This window comes from Tachypleus tridentatus, chromosome 7 (assembly GCF_004210375.1).
Source record: "Tachypleus tridentatus isolate NWPU-2018 chromosome 7, ASM421037v1, whole genome shotgun sequence".
NCBI classification, from domain to species: domain Eukaryota; kingdom Metazoa; phylum Arthropoda; class Merostomata; order Xiphosura; family Limulidae; genus Tachypleus; species Tachypleus tridentatus.
Genome location: NC_134831.1, coordinates 164954866 through 164975740, shown reverse-complemented (window position 1 = coordinate 164975740; position 20875 = coordinate 164954866). Strand labels below are relative to the sequence as shown.

General features: G+C 34.9%; 1 protein-coding gene across 1 annotated transcript in view; it reads left to right on the top strand.

The window, feature by feature from the left end:
- The first annotated feature begins 592 nt into the window (after positions 1-592).
- The window catches only part of LOC143257112 (uncharacterized), a 34552-nt gene continuing 14269 nt past the window's right edge, over positions 593-20875 (top strand). The window contains exon 1 of the mRNA XM_076515350.1: positions 593-1971. Within this exon, the coding sequence (XP_076371465.1) occupies positions 903-1971 (1069 nt within the window). The 5' untranslated portion in view covers positions 593-902. The remainder of the gene's footprint in view (positions 1972-20875) is intronic.

The following is a 20875-nucleotide window of genomic DNA, read 5'->3' as shown; positions in this document are numbered from 1 at the left end:
ACACTGGATAACAAAGGAGTTTGTGTTCTAACAGGAAACTTCACAGACCTTAATATTGTAAACCTGAGTAATTACAGAAATATTATTCATTACTCGTTTTGTTATTCCTATTACAAAAAAGAAAAACGTTGTGAAATCCACTATTAACTTCCACTTCTGAGCTCTATAGTATAGAGGGCATCATTAGAAAGATACTAGCCACTAGAGGGCATTATTAGAAAGATACTAGCCACTATAGGGCATCATTAGAAAGATACTAGCCACTAGTGGACATCATTAGAAAGATACTAGCCACTAGTGGGCATCATTAGAAAGATACTAGCCACCAGAGGGCATAATTAGAAAGATACTAGCCACTTTAAATCCAAAGAATTCAATGTTACCATTATTTAGTTCACTTTTTAACTAACACTTTTTCCACTACTATTTCTTTTGTGTTAGACAGTGCTTTATTTTATCATACCGTCATATTGACTGTTTTGTGTAATCAAAATATTGGAAATTCGTCTGCTCGACACCAAAGTAAATGTGTCTTGTAAGTGTTTTTAAAGAATATGAAACCAACATCTACTAGGTATATTTAAGTAAATATTTTCAAAATATAGAAATGCTACAACTTCATTTAGTCGTATTTATCTATGTTATGGCGTAAACAGCGTTCCATTCTAACACAAAAGCAGACGAACAAAAGCCTCACGTAGCGCCTGCGCCATAGGTTGTGCGTGGAACTGCATGCGTGATAAATGTAGTTGAAAGATGGCGATCGTGTACTGACGTGATGCGTCACTGTCCTTTTCCAGCCCTTGATTGCATTGCAAAAAAGCCAATCAGCGACAGCTAGGAATTACCCTAGCAGGTGGAACCGGTCGATGAACTATTTTCTACATTAAGTCGGCCAAACGATGGAGAACCTGACCGAGTTGGATGGCAACGAGTCGACAGGACCTGTCGAGTCGGAGTCAGCACTATTGGTTTCAGACGAAGCAGTGAGCTCAAACATGCTGGAGTCACCCGACTTACGAGCCCTTAACGGCTCCTCTTATCTGAGTGGACGAATGTCCCCAAGTTATTCGGCTGGAAGCAGCTACGCTACGCTGACCCCACTTCAGCCTTTACCTCCGATCTCTACCATGTCCGACAAGTTTAATCATTACGGTCACGCGGGCGGTAACTTTACTTTAATGCAAGGAATCACCATGAACAGTTACCAGTACGAAAAATTAGGTGGTATGACTGTGATGAACATTAGCCCCACACTGGGGGCAGCGCATCCGTCACCTGTTTCCATGATGAACAATAACGGGTTTGGCCCCCTAGCAACTCACGTAGGTATCCCCTCCCCGACTTACCACCAGAATGGCCGCGAATCCCCCGAGAAGGGAATGTCCAATAATGGATACGATACCTATAGCCTGCGAGAACAGACTCGTAACCTGGAATCCCCTGAAAGCCCCCCTGTCAGTATGCATTCTCCCACAAGTCTGATGCCTACTCTGAATGATTTAAATGCTCCAGATACGCCCCCATCTGTCCACTTGACCGCTCCTGTAACCCCACCTGAACAAGAAGACGTTAAGCCAGTCACAATAACAACACTTTCTACTTCGTCTAGTGGGGGTTCACAACCTCTCATAGCCATCTCCACTGTAAATCTGACCAACGGTAAAGAAAGTCTGGTGACGTCGATCCCCAACAAAACACCGGAAGTTTCCGCGGTCGCTACGGAGGACATGCAAGAAATAAACACCAAAGACGTCGCTCATAGGATAAGTACTGAACTCAAACGTTACAGTATCCCTCAAGCCATATTCGCTCAGCGTGTGCTGTGTCGGTCTCAAGGAACACTCTCTGACCTGCTGCGTAACCCGAAGCCTTGGAGTAAGCTGAAGTCCGGCAGAGAGACTTTCCGGAGGATGTACAAGTGGTTGGAAGAACCCGAGTTCCAGAGGATGTCGGTACTTAGACTTGCAGGTAAGCTTTATAGTTAAGTAACGAATAGCTACGATATGGTTTGGCTGGATAAGCCTTTCTGTCATGTCATTTACTGATCATTGCTTATTTGTTGTAATGATTAAAAAAAAACATAAAGTATTTTCACAGTCCAGTTATTAAATGCTATGCCTTATATCACACAGTGGGATTATTTTGCTCAATAACAAAAATTAAAATAAATAAATAAAACTTCGACATATATATGCGCTTGTAAAACGTGTTTCTCTGTAGAGTAGCATTTATATGTGGGAAAGAAACACACACATACTTATTCCCTTTTGTTATCACCGCTAGATGATTGACATGTTAACACTTAAACTTCAGTGATCGTATATTTGTAATACGCCTACAACTTTCTATATCTTAATAAACTCAGTGGTTATTTAAACAATATTTCAATTAAACTATAACATAACTTATATGAGGTTTAAAAATTACTTCGTACCAGTTTCTGTTTGTGAGGGCCGCAGGTTCAAAACCCTGTCACAACAAAGCATGCTTGCCCCTTCAGCCATAACTTCGTTAAAATGTAACGATTCATCCCACTATTCGTTAGTAAACGGGTAGCTCAAGAGTTGGCGGTGGGTGGTGATGACTAGCTGCCTTCCCTTCCCTCTAGTCTTACAATGCTAAATTAGAGACGGCTAGCGAAGATAGTCCTCGTATAGCTTTGCGCGAAATTAACAAAACAAAACGTACAAACTGTTCGCAGGAGTTTAAATAAATAGAAACTGCTCATAACGATGTGACACTTAGATTTTATAACTAATTTTACGATGCCATTTGTTTCGTTCTACACAGGTTATTACAGAACGATAGTTTTTATTTTTACAAATATAGCCTTCAGTTCTTTACCTCGTGTCCTGCTATTCATCCTAGACTAATTTACAGATTTTCTACAGCGTGTGACAAGAAAAGCTGATGTTTTACTTTCAAATATTTAAATATATAATTTCAAGTTAAAGTTTAGGTTTCAGAACGAAAATATGATGTATGAATACGATATCAAATGGTATCACCAAAACGGGCAGAATTTCTTGGAGAAACAAAAAAAAAATATTAGATGCTTTCACATTCACAACTGGACATATTTCAAGCTTCGGATATTTGCAAAAGCCTATGCAAGGACTATTTTCGCTAGCCGTTTCTAACTTCGAACTGAATAACTACAGGGAAAGAAGTTAGCTAGTCAATGGCATCCACCACTTTCGGAATTCACCAAGAAGTGAAATTTCATGTCACTTTTATAACACATCTTTTTAAATAAAACTATCAGCGCAGAGATAATTTGATCTAATATTGGGATTTGACGGTCACACTTATAACATATCCATAAAATGTAGGTACTCTAATAGTGGTATGTGACTGTCACGTTTATAACATTTTCACAAAACGCGAATATACTCTAATCAAATAGTGTTTTAACTTTCATTCTTATAAACATCCACAGAGTGGGAATATACTCTAATTTAATAGTAGGATTTAAGTGTTACTTTTATAACATCCACAAAACAACTTTACAACAACAAGACGTAAAAATGAAGCTTTGAATTTCACAGTCCGGCACTCTGACCAATGTATCTTGCCCAACCACAAATCTTTCACTAGTCATGTTCTTCTATAGCATAAAGTATTTATTTCGATTTTATTTCATGTTCAAGCCTAGGAATTATAATATTTGCGTACGTGTAGTATATTGTTAAAGATAAACATGCTTTTGAAATTGGTTGAATGCTTACAATATATATATGTAATTGCTGCTTTTAGTGTAATTAGAAAGTTTTAATCCTTAACGTGTTTTAATATGTTAATTTTTAACGTTAACAAAATACCAAGACTATCTATTTAGTTATTTGAAAAATCTTAACGTGTGTTTGGCACGTTAGTTTGAACAAGTATTAATTTCGTGTCAGTTGTTTTTGTTGTTATGTTGAATTAAGCACAAAGCTACACAATGCCACACTCTGCCAACCACGGGTATTAAACCCGGCTTTAGCGTTGTAAGTCTGCAGTTATACCGCTCTGCCATTGGGGAGCAATTTTGTGCCAGACCAAGCTGTTTAGTTAAATCGAAACTCGAATATCAACCTGGTTTTGAGAATATTTAATTAAATATGTTTTCGTACGTTCTTACTTATAAATATTAGAATGCATTGTTTTACCAGTTTGGTACCCTTACTGTTAACATTTTTGGCCGTAATTCCAACAATATACCATGATGTTCGACTAGTTTGGGAGATTTAGGTTAGTCTTAAGACCATATACTAAGTTAGCAATGCAAACATTATTTTTAATAAAATTGTTATAAAAAGAGATATAGATAATATATCTCGATATATTAAATATTCTAACCTATGCCATTAATTCAGTAACAATAAAGAAATAATAACAGAACACACAAACACTAATTGGTAGCTTCAAGTATCGCAGTTTATTTAATTTTTGTTGAACAACGTAAGATCAATATAACCGTGTATGAACACACCTAATCTCATACCCCTTTAACATTTTGTGACCAATGAAAATCCATTAAAGAGCTCCGAAAGAACAACTTTAGAGTAACCTCATATCTGTTTTAAACTGTTACTGTTCAGGTGTGGAGTCGAGTGAGATACTACTAATTCTAGTATTTAGAAAGGGACACCGAAGAAATAAGAAATTAGCTGAAGACCTGAATCCTATAATAAATAGCTAAAGTAATGATACTGTAATTAAAACAAGGATCAAAATATTACATTCCAGAGGATTTTAACCTTGTTTGAGGGATTTCATCTTTTTAGTTGGACTTCCTAATCGCGAGTGCGTGGACATCTGTATTCCTTTAGTTGTGATCAATTGTAAGGATTAAATAAAATAAAAAATAAAAACAATTCATAAGGAAATGTAACTTTCCTAATAGCTTTCCCTCGAGTGAATGTAATTTTATTTATACCCCTGTAAAATGAAATAATATTTAATGTAATCAACAAGAATATTGGTTCTGAAGTTAACATATAACCATGGTAAATGTATTACAGAGAAAAACAATATATTAAACGTACTATCATGTGCGTCTATTCCTGCTTATCCATTTTCGATCATTTAACGAAATACACAGAGTATATAAGAAGAAAATAAATAAAAGTAGGCTAAGGCGACAAGATTTGATAATGTTTAATAATAATAATAGGATTTTGAATGGTAGTTACAACAGTCTTATCCGCTATATAGTTTGTATGAACTATATATATATATACAGTTTAAACAAACGAGAGTTGAAGTCAACGGTGATAAGTTCACTAAGAGATTCAACATTAAAAATTCAAGAGGAAATAAAGGGTGGTTTTGAATGTTTTATGAAAGTCGTGACCTTCTGCAAAACTTTTAAACCCATGGTAAGTAGCAAGACTGATTGAAATTTGTATTGAAAATACGTTAGAAAAAAAACCTTGTTCGTCAAATATACGAGTGAGTTTATGACCACTGTCCAAGAAGTCTTATAACGTTGAACAAATTTTCTCGCATCTTAAAAGCAGTAGGCAGTAAACGCTGTGAGATAACTTATCTGGAGTATTCGTATCTGGTAATGGAAGCTTTTTACAGCTTCAAAATCGAAAGTGTGTTTTACATGAAGATTTTGAGTTTGAACGTTTGATTAACGACGTATATATCTAAATCCAGATGTCGTTCTTTACATTTCCCTTTTCTTTTAATTTTTCTCAGAGCGAGTTCAGGTTGAAGAAAACCTCGATAATTTGGCATAACGTTATCTCATCAATATATCTACAAGCGTTGCCGATGCGCAAAGTGTAATTAGTCTTACAAAGATTTCTTATGTAAGAAAATTCCAGTTCAAATAAATACAAGTCTGTAGCTCGTGATATAAAGTTACCTCCCATTGGAATTCGATGTATTTGTTGGAAGACCTGAAGGCATAATTGTATTGTTAAAAACAAAACAAACCAGAATTCGTTTAACGTGAAACAATGTTTTTTTTTTTTTTTTGTGAGTTGCATTATCATAGAAACATCTGTGTTTACTGCACACACCAATAATATACCAGAAGCTTTTAAAACATTTTAAATGTGTTGGTGAGGTGTTCTTTTTACTTTTATCAATACGAAGAGTAGTGTAAAGTTACTAAAATCTAAAGTTTTTATCGTTTTGTATTGAAACTTTTTAATTATAATCTTTACAATCAATGGAATTTGTTTATCATAATACGACAGTATTCTAATACCGGTTCACTACTAAATAATACTACAGTAATTTAATACCGGTTCTATATTAGATAATACCACAGTATGTTAATACCGGTTCTATATGAGATAATCCCAAAATATGTTAATACCAGTTCTATATTAGATAATAGTACAGTATTTTAATACCTGTTCTCTACTACATAATACTACAGTATTTTAATACTAGTTCTATACTAGATAATACTACAATATTTTAATACCGATTCTCTACTAGATAATACTACAGTAATTTAATACCGGTTCTATAGTAGGTAATACTACAGTATTTTAATACCGGTTCTCCACTATATGATACTCTGTAAAACTTCTAAAAACATAATATATAACAAAAATGTATTGTTGAATTTCTCGCAAAAATGAATTCTGTGTTCAAGATATGCAATAAGAAACATTGATTATGTGAGTGAAAGTACAAATCTACACAACGTTGTAATGATGAACCAATTCTATTAAACGTAATAAGTTAAAAGTGGTAAACATTGTTAAGACGACTTATTTAGAATATTCATATTTGGGAAATAAAAATAACCGCAGCGTTGAAAGTCTCTGTTTTGTCGAAAACCTAAATGTTCAATGTACAATTATTGGAGCACATGTCTAAATCAAGATACTGTGTTTTGTTCCTTGTACTTTCTCACTAAAGTGTGCTTTGGTTGATAAAGTTATAAGTTTGTATCTGGAAAACATTGACAGTTCTTTGTTCAGACATGATAAAGTTGTTGATTTAAACGTATTTCAATGTTTTCCAAGTGCAATGCTATCGTATTTAACGTATTTAGAAGGTTTAACATATCTTTATGGTAATGGTATCAAGTTATAAGCTTCAGTGGCACAGCGGTATGTCTGCAGACTTACATACAACGCTAGAATCCGGGTCTCGATACCCGTGGTAACCACAACACAGACAACCTATTATGGTCAGCCTTTTTTTCCCCTTTCTCAAGCTTTTTGTCAAATGACGTCCCTGCTTAAAAACGGGATTGGATAAACGTAAAAAAAACAACGAAAAACTCTTAGCCAATATTTAGAGAAAAATCAAAGAGTTTGTTTGCTTTGAATCTCGCGCAAAGCTACATGAGGGCTATCTGTGCTAGCCGTCCATAATTTAGCAGTGTAAGATTATAGGGAGACAGACAGCTAGTCGTCATTACCCACCGCCAACGTTGGGGCTAATTTTTTACCAATGAATAGAAGGATTGACTGTCAGAATATAATGCTCCCACGAATGAAGGGCGAACATGTTTGGTGTTACGGAGTGTCGAACTCACGGCCCTCACGAGTCGAGCGCCCAATCACCTGGCCGAAAGTAATATTTGGTATGGATGCTTTATAGGCGAATTTTCTACTTGAGTTGGGCAAAGAAATAAAGTAGAAACGACCGGAATCGAGGTTCTGTTTAACACAAAAAATGATTAGTTTAAGTAAGGATATGTGAAATATGATTACTTATCACAATACGACTAAGAGTGTGCTACGGAGGCTAGACTACGGAAGTGTAAATCGATATTGAAACTAAAAATATCGTTAGCATCTTGAATAGATTCTGTAACATATTAACAGCTTATTAAAGTTTTTAATTAGGCTTAACGTCGAGTCGTAGAATAACAGAATAAGCTTAGTTATTGATAGAAAAGAGTGCGGTAAAGATTAGCCCTAATTAAACTTGTTTGTTCCTTGTTAAACACAAAATTACACATTGGGCTATCTGTGCTCTGCCCACCACGGATATCAAAACTTAGTTTCTAGCGTTGAAGGCCGCAGACATATCTCTGTGCCGCTGGGGTTTCTTGACTAAATTAAAACAACGCACACAAGTTATTGTGTTAATTTGTCTATATCAAGTATTGTCCATACTTAATAAAGGCTTAGCTATTACTAATGTGGCCGCAAATGTTTTATGAGTTTCTGCTAAGTAAACATATCATTGTTATGTACTTTAAGGCATTGTCCGTTCGCAAGAAAAACCAACTTTTATATGCATACAATACGTATCAGACAGCAAACTTTCTTTAACATACCAAAAACTCTTTGAAATGGAGAGAGAGAGAGGGAAACAAAAGAGGTCCGAAATGCCCGATCGTGACCTGCTCATATTGTGTCTGCGGGTCATTGTTTGTTCTCGTCTTATCACCTCAGAACATTAAATAAAATCGCGCTCCGAGAATTGGCGGTGATTAACTGTCTTCCCCTTCCTTGATCAGTTCGACATCAGCGCAGATAACTCGTGCAACATTACGTGAATGTCCGAAAAACAAACACTTTCAACTATAAGGTTAAACATAAATCAGGTTCTTTGATCTTATTATCCGTGTCTTACGTCTGACTGATTCTCAGTGAGTGTACTAGCAAGGGGGATTTTCCCCTCACTAATTCAGTTCGTTGAGTCCGGCGATATAGTTAATTCTTAATTTTAGGAATTGCCATTTTATTAATGAAAGTCAGAGATTACGTAACTCTGGAGTACCGGAGGTAAAGTTATATAAGTACAGAGTTCAGAGGTGTATTAACCGTGTGCAAAAAAAGAAAAAAGTAATAAATTAGTAAAATATACAATTCAAGAGTGGTTCAGTACGCGTACCGAAAGCTGCCACGTGCGGCGCAAGCGCAATATTGGAGGTGTGGAAACACCGCAAGTCGCTCGTACAAATAGAGATACCAGGAGTATCGGTTGCTATGGTAACATACGATTAACTCGCAGCTGGTTAACGCTAACGTGATTTCCGCTGGGAGCTGTTTGTGTTGTAAAGCGCATTTGTTCAACAAATGGCGAGAAATAATTATTGCACTAAAAAAATAAACGTTTGACAATTGAACTGTCTTCAATGTAATTAGAAAATTATCTGTGACGTTTACGACATTAAGTTTTCAAATTTAAATTGAAACTCACTGATCTCACATAAGTTCCTTTTGTTTTAATAAAATTACGATTCGTACAGTATCAACTTTCAGTCTGACTTTCAGGAGAGACCGAATGTAAGGGACCGTTATCAAAATTTCATCTGCTCACAAATGAACTAAAACTGAAGAAAATGTATTTATTTTTCAATCCATTCATGAATCTGCCTTTTTAAATTTTGAAAGGAAACGTTTGATTTCTTGTAAATACTTTATATAACACTAATAAGCAAAATATTTTAAGTTAAAAAAATACAGGTTGCACTTCTGAATGTATAAACTATTGTTTGGACTGCGTTCCTGAGTTTTGTTACCGTGGTTAAAAGTTTACGATCTAAATTTTATACTTTTATTAGGGTTAACAGTAAATCATTATTAAGTTACGTTAATTAAATCAAAGCTTAGTAGTAATTTTTAAAACTAGCTATAATACACACAGAAACGTTGGCGATTAGCAGCAAAGTACACTATGTATAACATTATTCAAGTACAAAAATATATTATATGTAACATCATTGAAGTACACACTACATGTAACATCACTGAAGTACGAAAGTACACTATATGTAACATCATCAATAAGAATCTACTAATTCTGTAAAAACTTTAAAAAACACCGAAAAATAATGTTCTTTGTTATGGAGTTTCAATGACATTCACTGTTATCAAAAACCCTAAAACGTTCAGGCTCGATTACGTTCACTGTAGCAAAACCCCTTAAAAGTCCAGTTTTGATTATGTTCACAGTATCAAAAATCCCTAAACAGTTCAGTTTTAATGACGTTCACTGATTCTGAACAATTAGCCCTAGGGTAGCTTTACGCCGCATGAACTACAACAAATCTTAAGGAGACACAATGTGTTTTTAGAGTTATAAAAGGACCAAGTGAATATAGTTTAGCTGAAATCCTACATTAAATCAGTTTACAGCTTTGTACGTATGAGGATTCAAGTGGCCAAGGAAGTCCTTATCTATTACACGTCTGGGAGGTGTCATCCAGGTATAAGAGGGGGATCTAAGAGTACATTACAGTTCCCTGGCTCTCCTTTAGAATCCTGGGGTCGCTACGTTTGAGCCTGTGTTAATTAACCCTCTTACAAGCTTAGCTAGATCGCACATAATATAAGTGTTCAGATATAATGGGTTTTTTTTTCTGGGTGCAAACCCCCTTGGAGTAGCTGTAGAAGAGTTTGGGGATAATGGAGGAGCTTAATCGGTACACTGGGGCTCCATGAATGATGATTGGGCTACTGAGCCCAACAGTAGAGTATTTTTTGTTAAGTTTAAAATACACTGGATTCTCTGACTCGGAAAAACGTGAGGTATGTCACGAAAATATTCTACAGTAACTAACTCTGATTCCACATAGGTTTTAAATAGATGTAAATGAATACTTAGAGTCCTACCTAGATTAGTTATGGCGCTGTCCGTAGCTTTCCATTGTAATACAAGTTAAATGAATTCTTAGAGTCCTACCTAGATTAGTTATGGCGCTGTCCGTAGCTTTCCATTGTAATACAAGTTAAATGAATTCTTAGAGTCCTACCTAGATTAGTTATGGCGCTGTCCGTAGCTTTCCATTGTAATACAAGTTAAATCCTTAAAAACTGTATCTTTCACACGCTAGACTTAAGAACTGATTGTAAAACACGTGCTTGAACCTGTTAAACCACTTGTTTAAAGTCGCTGTTGACCACCACGGAACTCGTATTTCAGAACGCAAATATTCTAATATTTAACTTTATTAAAATACAAACAAACAAACACAAAAGGACTCGATAAAAGATAACACGACCATGAAACAAAAACTGTTTTAATAATATTACGATAGATAGAATACTTAGAACACTTATATCACATTTTCATCAAATTATCGAGGACCAATTTACTGGTGCGGACTAAACCATAGTACAAACAATCGTATCAGTGGCAGGTATCGTGAAAGTAAAGACGCTGGAAGAAACAGATAAATGTATATTTTCCACGTGATGTTTTTTGTTTTTATTTTCTAAGCTTTTGTTACCGCGTTCCAATAAACCTGAAAAACAATTATCCAAGTCCCGCGAAAATCATAACAACGTCATATGGGCCCGGCATGGCTAGGTGAGTTACGGCGTTCGACTCGTAATCTAAGGGTCGTGGGTTCGAATCCCCGTCGCACCAAACGTGTTCGCCCTTTCAGCCGTGGGGGCATTATAATGTTACGGTCAATCCCACTATTCGTTGGTAAAAAGCGGTGAATGGTGATGACTAGCTGCCTTCCCTCTAGTCTCACATTGCCAAATTAGGGACGGTTAGCGCAGATAGCCCTCGAGTAGCTTTGCGCGAAATTAAAAAACAAACAAACAAACAAAGTCATATCTCAACGATCAGTTGCAAACTCTCTTTGTGAACCTAAAGATTACCTAGGAAGGTCGAAACGTTATTCTCTGCTTTATTACGATAGTAAAAGTGTTAATACCCATACCAGCCATTCTGAGATACATTTTTATTTCAAATGCATTTCTCGTCACCAAGAATAAAAACGTCGATTATAATCCAATCTTTGTATTGCGACTTCGTGTCTGGACACGTTTACTGAAATATAGCGGAATTCTACTACTTGCAGGTTTAATACGCCGAACTTAATGATCACAAATAGGTAGTGTTCACGTTTGTTTTACTTCACTTCTAAGATTCGACTGCTTTTTAACTCATCTGCTGCCTTACGTAACCACTGGTAGGGCAAATATTACAAGTGGCTTCAATGAGCCAATTGAACATAGTATAGTTACTCAGATAAATATCAGACATCTGTTTTAAGTAAAGAAAGTGTGGTTGACACAAGGATAAAAAGTATTAATACTACCGGTGGCAACGAACGTATTAAGTTTTTACAATGTTTATGTGTGCGTGTTTTGTCATAAACTGTCGGCATTGAATATAATCTTCCCAATGACAGAATGATACGTCTACGGACTAACAACACTAGAAACCAGCAGAGTTCAGATAGCTCATTGTGTAGTTGTGCTTAACTTCAAAGAAACAGAATAGAAAAATTAAAAACGAATACGTGTTTGTTTCAGATCGAAATTTAATTTCCTTAGTAGTTTGCTCTTAAACCTTCTATTAATGACAGTTTTATTTTCCAGATTTACCCTGAAAGGTAAACGTCTTAGTTTTCTAATAACTGAAAAAAAAAATTTAAGTCTATGAACGTGTACGAAATGTTAGATAAGTTTGGATAATATGTATGAGAAAAATACAATGAAACAAACATCTTGTAGATTCACATTCAGGGCGTCAACTGAAGAAGGGCGATTACTGGACCGATTACAAATAAATAGTTCAACGTGTTTTATGTAAAATGATCCATTGTTGTTTGGACTGTTGTCCTCAGCAGAACAAGATAGTGCTGTGTAAGAATTCTACAACGAACACAATAACTAACATTTCTGGCCATGTAATGATGCAAACTTGAACAAACCTGCATCACTTTACAATTCTAGGTCCTAGTAGAGCACTTATAGTAAGTACTTATTAACTAGAAATTATGATATTTTTCATCAATACAAAAATATATAATCACGCAACAACAAATCGTGCCCAATTATTATAAACACACTGTGATTTGTTATAACATACGAATCAGCAGATGTCAGTTTAAAATCAAATAAACTTGAAGTCTGTGTGTGTATTTACTCTTTCAAAGGCAAAGTGAACAGCTACTGATACTATAAGAGTAATTCTTGTATATCATGGTAAGTGACACATAAGCAGTCCAGCTGTTTGTGACAGCTACTGATACTATAAGAGTAATTCTTGTATATCATGGTAAGTGTCACTATAATCAGTCCAGCTGTTTGTGACAGGTATTGTAAATTCTTTTATCTCATAATAAGCATCATTATAAGCAGTCAATTTTTTGTGACAGCTTCTCTCAATTTTTGTATCTCCTAATAAGCTTCATTATAAGCAGTTTAGCTGCTTGTGGCCGCTACTGTCAGTTCTTGTATATTATAATAAACATCATTATCATCACTCCAGTTGTTTGTGACAGCTACTGTAAATTCTTGTATCTCATAATAAGCATCATTATAAACAGTCTAGCTGTTTGTGACAGCTACTGCCAATTGTTGTATATCATAATAAGCATCATTATAAACAGTCTAGCTGTTTGTGACAAACACTGTCAGGTCTTTTTATCATGATAAAAATCATTAGGTAATAAATTCTTGTATCTCCAAAAAGAATCATTATGAGCAGACCAGCTGTTTGTTACAGCTACTGTCAATTCTTGTATCTTATAATAACCATCATTATAAGGACTTCAGCTTTTTGTGACTGCTACTATTATTTATTGTATCTGATGATAAATATCATTATAAGCAGTCCAGCTGTTTGTGACAGCTACTGCCTATTCTTGTATCTCATAATAAACATCATTATAAGCAGTCCAGCTGTTTGTGACATCTACGGTCAATTCTTGTATCTCATAATAAGCATCATTCTGAGCAGTCCAGCTGTTTGTTACAGCTATTGTAAATTCTTGTATCTCATAATAAACGTCATTATAAGCGTTCCAGCTGTTTGTTACAGCTACTGTTAGTCCCTGTAACTCATGATAAAAATCCTTATGAACATTGGAGCTGTTTGTGATAGGTATTGTCAGTTCTTCTATCTCATAATAAGTATCATTATAATCAGTTCAGCTGTTTCTTACTGCTACTGTCATTTTTGTATCTCATCATAAACATCATTATAAGCATTGACAGCTACTGTCATTTCTTGTATCTCACAATAAAGATCATTATAAGCAGCCTAGCTGTTTGTGACAGTCAATTCTTGTATCTCATAATAAGCATCATTCTGAGCAGTCCAGCTGTTTGTTACAGCTACTGTAAATTCTTGTATCTCATAATCAAAATTATAAGCAGTCTAGCTGCTTTTAAGCTACTGTAAATTTTTCTATCTCATAATAAATATCATTATAAGAAGTCCAGCTGTTTGTAACAGCTACTGTCAATTTTTGTGTTTTATAATAAGCATCATTATAAGCAGTCCAGCTGTTTCTTACTGCTACTGTCATTTTTGTATCTCATCATAAACATCATTATAAGCAGTCTTTCTGTTTGTGACAGCTACTGTCATTTCTTGTATCTCACAATAAAGATCATTATAAGCAGCCTAGCTGTTTGTGACATCTACGGTCAATTCTTGTATCTCATAATAAGCATCATTCTGAGCAGTCCAGCTGTTTGTTACAGCTACTGTAAATTCTTGTATCTCATAATAAGCAAAATTATAAGCAGTCTAGCTGCTTTTGACAGCTACTGTAAATTCTTCTATCTCATAATAAATATCATTATAAGAAGTCCAGCTGTTTGTGACAGCTACTGTCAATTACTATATCTCATAATAAGCATAATTATAAGTATCCCCGCTGTTTCTGACAAATACTGTCAATTCTTGTATCTCATAATAAGCATCATTATAAGCAGTCCAGCTTTTTTGTGACAGCTGCTGTAAATTCTTGTATCTCATAATAAACATCATTATAATCAGTCCAGCTGTTTGTGACAGCTACTGTAAATTTTTGTATCTCATAATAAACATCATTACAAGCAGTGTAGCTGTTTGTGACAGGTACTATCAGTTCTGGTATCTCGTAATAAGCATCATTATAACCAGTCCAGCTGTTTGTGACAGCTACCGTCAGTTCTTATTTATCATAATAAACATCATTATAAGAAGTCCAACTGTTTGTGACAGCTACCGTCAGTTCTTGTTTATCATGATAAGCAACATTATAAGCGGTTCAGCTGTTACTGACAGCTACTGTCAGTTCTTGTATCTGATGATATAATCATTATACGCAGTCCAGGTGTTTGTGACAGCTACTGTCAATTCTTGTATCTCATAATAAGCAGTCCAGCTATTTGTAACAGCTACTGTAAATTCTTGTATCTCATAATAAACAAAATTATAAGGAGTCTAGTTCCTTGTAGCAGCTACTGTCAATTCTGGTATCTCATAATAAACATCATTATAAGCAGTGTAGCTGTTTGTGACAGCTACTGTAAATTCTTGTATCTCATAATAAATATCATTATTTGCAGTCCAACTGTTTGTGAGAGCCACCGTGAGTTCTTGTTTTTCATGATAAACATCATTATAATTAATCTAGTTGTTTATGACAGCTAACGTGAGTTCTTGTTTATCATGATAAGCAACATTATAAGCAGTCAAGCTGTTTGTGACAGCTACTGTCAATTACTGTATCTCATAATAAGCATAATTATAAGCAGTCCTGCTGTTTGTGACACCTACTGTAAATTCTTGTATCTCATAATAAACACCTTTATAAGCGGTCCAGCTGTTTGTGACAGTTACTGCCAATTTTTGTAAATCATAATAAGCATCATTATAAGAAGTCCAGCTGTTTGTGACAGTTACTGCCAATTTTTGTAAATCATAATAAGCATCATTATAAGAAGTCTATCTGTTGCGACAGATATTGTCAGATCTTGTTCATCATGATAGACATCATTAGATGCAGTCCAGCTTTTTGTGACAGCTACTTTCAATTCTTCTATCTTATAATAAGTATCGTTATAAGCACTTCAGCTGTTTGTGACTGCTACTGTCATTTATTATATCTGATGGCAAATATCATTATCAACTGTCCATCTGTTTGTGACGGGTACTGTCAGTTCTTTTATCTCATAATAAGCATCATTATAAGCAGTCTAGCTGTTTGTGGCAGCTACTGTCAGTTCTTCTTTATTATAATAAACATCATTATAAGTAGTCCAGCTGTTTGTGACAGCTACCGTGGGTTCTTGTTTATCATGAAAAGCATCATTGTAAACATTCCAGCTGTTTGTGACAGCTACTGTCAGTTCTTGTAACTCATGATAAAAATCATTAGAAACAGTCCAGTTGTTTGTGATAGGTACTGTCAGTTCTTCTATCTCATAATAGGTATTATTATAAGCAGTCCAGCTGTTTGTAACAGCTACTGTCAGTTCTTGAGTCTTATAATAAGCATCATTATAAGCAGTCCAGCTGTTTCTGAGAGCTACTGTAAATTCGTGTATCTCATAATAAAATCATTATTACCAGTCCAGCTGTTTCTGAGAGCTACTGTAAATTCGTGTATCTCATAATAAAATCATTATTACCAGTCCAGCTGTTTTTGCAAGCTACTGTCAATTACTGTATTTTATAATAAGCATAATTATAAACAGTGCAGCTGCTTGTGACAGCTACTGTCAATTACTGTATTTTATAATAAGCATAATTATAAACAGTGCAGCTGCTTGTGACAGCTGCTGTAAATTCTTGTTTCCCATAATAAACACCATTAGAAGCTGTCCAGCTGTTTGTGAGAGCTGCTGTCAATTCTTGTATCTCATGGTATACATCATTATAAGCATTCCAGCTTTTTGTTACAACTTCCGTCAGATTTTGTATATGATAATAAATATCATTATCAGCAGTCCAGCTGTTTGTGATAGCAACTGTCAATTCTTGTATCTCATGATGAAAATCATTATAAACACTCCAGCTGTTTGTGACAGCTACCGTCAGTTTTTTTGTAAACAGCTGGACTGTTTCTGACAGGTACTGTCAGCTCTTGTATCTCATAATAAGCATCATTATAAACAGTCAAGCTGTTTGTGACAGCTACTGTCAATTACTGTATCTCATAACATGCATAATTATAAGCAGTCCCGCTGTTTGTGAGAGCTGCTGTCAATTCTTGTATCTCATGATATACATCATTATAAGCATTCTAGCTTTTTGTTACAGCTACTGTAAATTTATGTACCTCATAATAAACGTCATTATAAGCGGTTCAGCTGTTTGTGACAGCAACTGTAAATTCTTGTATCTCATAACAAACATCATTATAAGCAGTCCAGCTGTTTCTGAGAGCTACTGTAAATTCTTGTATCTCATAATAAAATCATTATAACCAGTCCAGCTGTTTTTGACAGCTACTGTCAATTACTGTATTTTAGAATAAGCATAATTATAAACAGTGCAGCTGCTTGTGACAGTTGCTGTAAATTCTTGTATCTCATAATAAGCATCATTATAAGCAGTCCAGCTGTTTGTGACAACTACTGCCAATTCTTGTATATCATAATAAGCATCATTAGAAGCATTCAAGCTGTTTGTGACAGCTATTGTAAATTCTTGTATCTCATAATAAACGTCATTATAAGCGTTCCAGCTGTTTGTTACAGCTACTGTTAGTCCTTGTAACTCATGATAAAAATCCTTATGAACATTAGAGCTGTTTGTGATAGGTATTGTCAGTTCTTCTATCTCATAATAAGTATCATTATAATCAGTTCAGCTGTTTGTAACAGCTACTGTCAATTTTTGTGTTTTATAATAAGCATCATTATAAGCAGTCCAGCTGTTTCTTACAGCTACTGTCATTTTTGTATCTCACAATAAAGATCATTATAAGCAGCCTAGCTGTTTGTGACATATACTGTCAATTCTTGTCTCATAATAATGATCATTATAAGCAGTGTAGCTGTTTGTGACCAGTGGCGGCGCAGAGGGGGGGCTTAAGCCCCCCAAATGAATCAATCCCCTCTTATCCCCTCAATATTGTTACCTACATGTATTCATAAAATATGGAAAGCACAATCGTCGTTGTTGCTTAACAATTTACCTCAAAGAGACATAGATCTGTAGAACTCAACGTCTTCATTAAGACGGAAGTATGTGTCATGCGACCCATAGCAACGTACTGAATGCACTGAAACTCATGCGCTGTATTGCCGCTCCCTGTGTAATGCTATTTTATCTTGAGCTTTGACGAAGCTTAGACGAAACGTTGATTTCAAGTTACAACAGATCATCAGGGATTTTACTTGATAAACCAAAGATTTCAGAGGTATTTACCCATTAATTTCATTTATCTTTTATTGAAAAGTAAAACATAACACGCATGTATAAGTGTATTGTGGACAGGTCAAAACAATGAAGCATTTAGCCCGTGTTGTGTCCTCTGTGAGATCATTTTGCTTTGTGTATCAGCCATCCAAAATTGTACTGATGATTGTGGCATACACTTAAAATTGTGACTTATAATCCAATTAATGTTATACTTATGATTAGATAATAACCTTACATGTTAACTAACAAAATAATATTTCTAAACAATTCAAGAATGAATTTTGATATTGTCATTGGGCTATTTAGAAGTGCCTAATTTAATGTAATGTAGTAGTTACATTATTGTAACACGTGCTTGTCATACTTATGATAATAAGAACAATATCACAATCAATGCATCGCTGTGACCCTGCCTTTCACTTCAGGTGCCTGTGAGAGAAGTTTCTCATGTCTGTAGCTTCTCAGGACATACTTGCTCAACAGCAGTGGTAACAACCACACCAGCAATCTTGCTGTCATAACCGTAAACTCCAGGAGGGCGAAACAACTCGATATTGATTCTCTTATAGACACATTTGCTGGCAATCACCAGAACAGGCGCATTGTTTTGAAGTAATATTGACTATAAACACAACATGATGAAAGATAGTTAGCCTGATAGTGACCTTACTTTTCCTCAGTGTATTAACTTCACATGGGATAATTCGTTTCTGCTATGTAAACTATGTCTTTGTTATATTTCTTTTGATTTGTAGCTTTACTGTTAATGGTATATTAAATGTTCAATCTAAGCTAATCTTGATTTTCTTTATTATTATGTATTACCTTGGGTGGAATTTAGGTGAGCTTCCTCTTTTACATATATGCATATTTTCATAAACAGATTATTTCTAATTTGTAATAATGAATTATTAATCAGAGTATGAGTTTCCAATGAAAACTGCATTGAAAACGCAGTTCAAAAAAGCACACCTTTCTGAAATGTTCCTTGGTATTTACTTTATTATAATTTACCATCTGTGCTTCATATTGATGACATTTTGGGAAGCCCCTTCACAGTTTACCCCATTCCCCAAGGAAAATATCCTGGCGCCGCCACTGTTTGTGACAGCTACTGTCAGTTCTTGATTTTCATGATAAGTACCATGATATTTTAATAGTATTATAACTTACATAAGTTGTTATCATTCAACTCTTATAATTTTGGTATAAAGTTAATTCAGAAGATTTTAATGCAAGTAAAAAATTAAGTAAAAGTGATTCGATTAGAAAATTGTCTTATATTTCAAAACCTGAATGTACAAATCCAACAGTTGCATTGTTTTATCAACATTGTACACTTGATATTGGGTACATCCTATTTAGCTGTTTAACGTAACTCACCATTTTGCAAAATGATCTGCACCAATGCACGGAAGGAGCGGCTACAGTATAACATCTTGGTGGTCCTACTGTGCTTTTAATACAAGAACTTTTGTTTAAGTAATTAATATTATATAAATGAAAAGATCGAATTCTCTACCTGAGTAACATTTAATGTGTTATTTCTGTTCAAATATTGCCAAACGGTTTCTGATAAGGAAAGACAGAGAGAAAAAAATTATTTTAATGCTGCTGCCTCATTCACCTTCGAATGTTTAGATCTTTGAATTCCTGGCTTGCGACAAGAACCTTCATACAGAGCCTTAATGATTTACTAAACATGTTTGCTTGGTTTATTCTTCTGTTTTACAAGTTACCACGATCTGTCGTCATCTAATCTAATTTTTATTCATTACCAGCATACGAGATCAACTTGACAGTTTGTCAGTTATGAATGACAGTTGTTCGACAATTATTCATTGAATCTGAAATGTATAAACATCTATCAATGACACTTTTGTCATCTTGGATAAATCTGGGGCACACAGGGTGATAGTGGGATTAGAACCGTACACCGCCTCATTTCTGTCACTTCCCGGGAAGCCATAATGGTACATGCCAGGTTTAATGACAATTAATTAGTCTAGCGGCTCGATAGTTATAAGTACTAAAGACTTTTGTTAAACAATGGGCTCGACCTTAAGAACCAAAATAAACATATAATCCCCTAGACTTACGTAGACTTACGATGCTAAAATCCTGATTTCTTTATCCATGATGGGCAGAGAATAGACAGCCTTTTGTGTAACTTTGTGCTTAATAACAAATTTTCTAATCAAAAACTACCAAAATCGCCGAAAAACATTACAAAATATTAGTTGCTGTTACTTTAACTTACTTATGGATTTTGTAAACGTTATAATACTTAATATAGCAGGATAAGCGAATGTATAATTCACGAAAATTCATATTAGAAATATCTGTTGTCTTTTTAACTTTCTAAACTGAACATAAAAAGTGATATTTTGTCTTTTATTGGGCATAGAAGACTCATGCGATAAATATCGGGTTTCGATGCGCGTAAAAGACAAGGTCCAAGTAATACAATGTGTAGCTTTGCTCTTTAAAACAACAAAAGATACTAGTGTTATCTGGTGGAACTTCGTGAAACTAATAACAAAACGTTGTTTCCGTTGAGGCTCAATCAGTTTTAACCTAATTTAGGTGTTGAATCCTGAAACGATCTGGGAAGGAAAAATGTATGAAGTAGATGTTAAAGAGAGACAAAATCAAGGGAACAGACAATACTGTAAGTGTGACTAACCGTACCAATTAGGTTTTCATAATGAACTTAAAAAAACCTCCGTAGATGTTGTTGTCATGCAATGAACAAATAGTCACGTGCACGTTCGCTATCTGGATTTGTGTTAAAAACTACTTAAACGTGGAGTTTATATTTTATCACTGAACAGCCAAGATAACA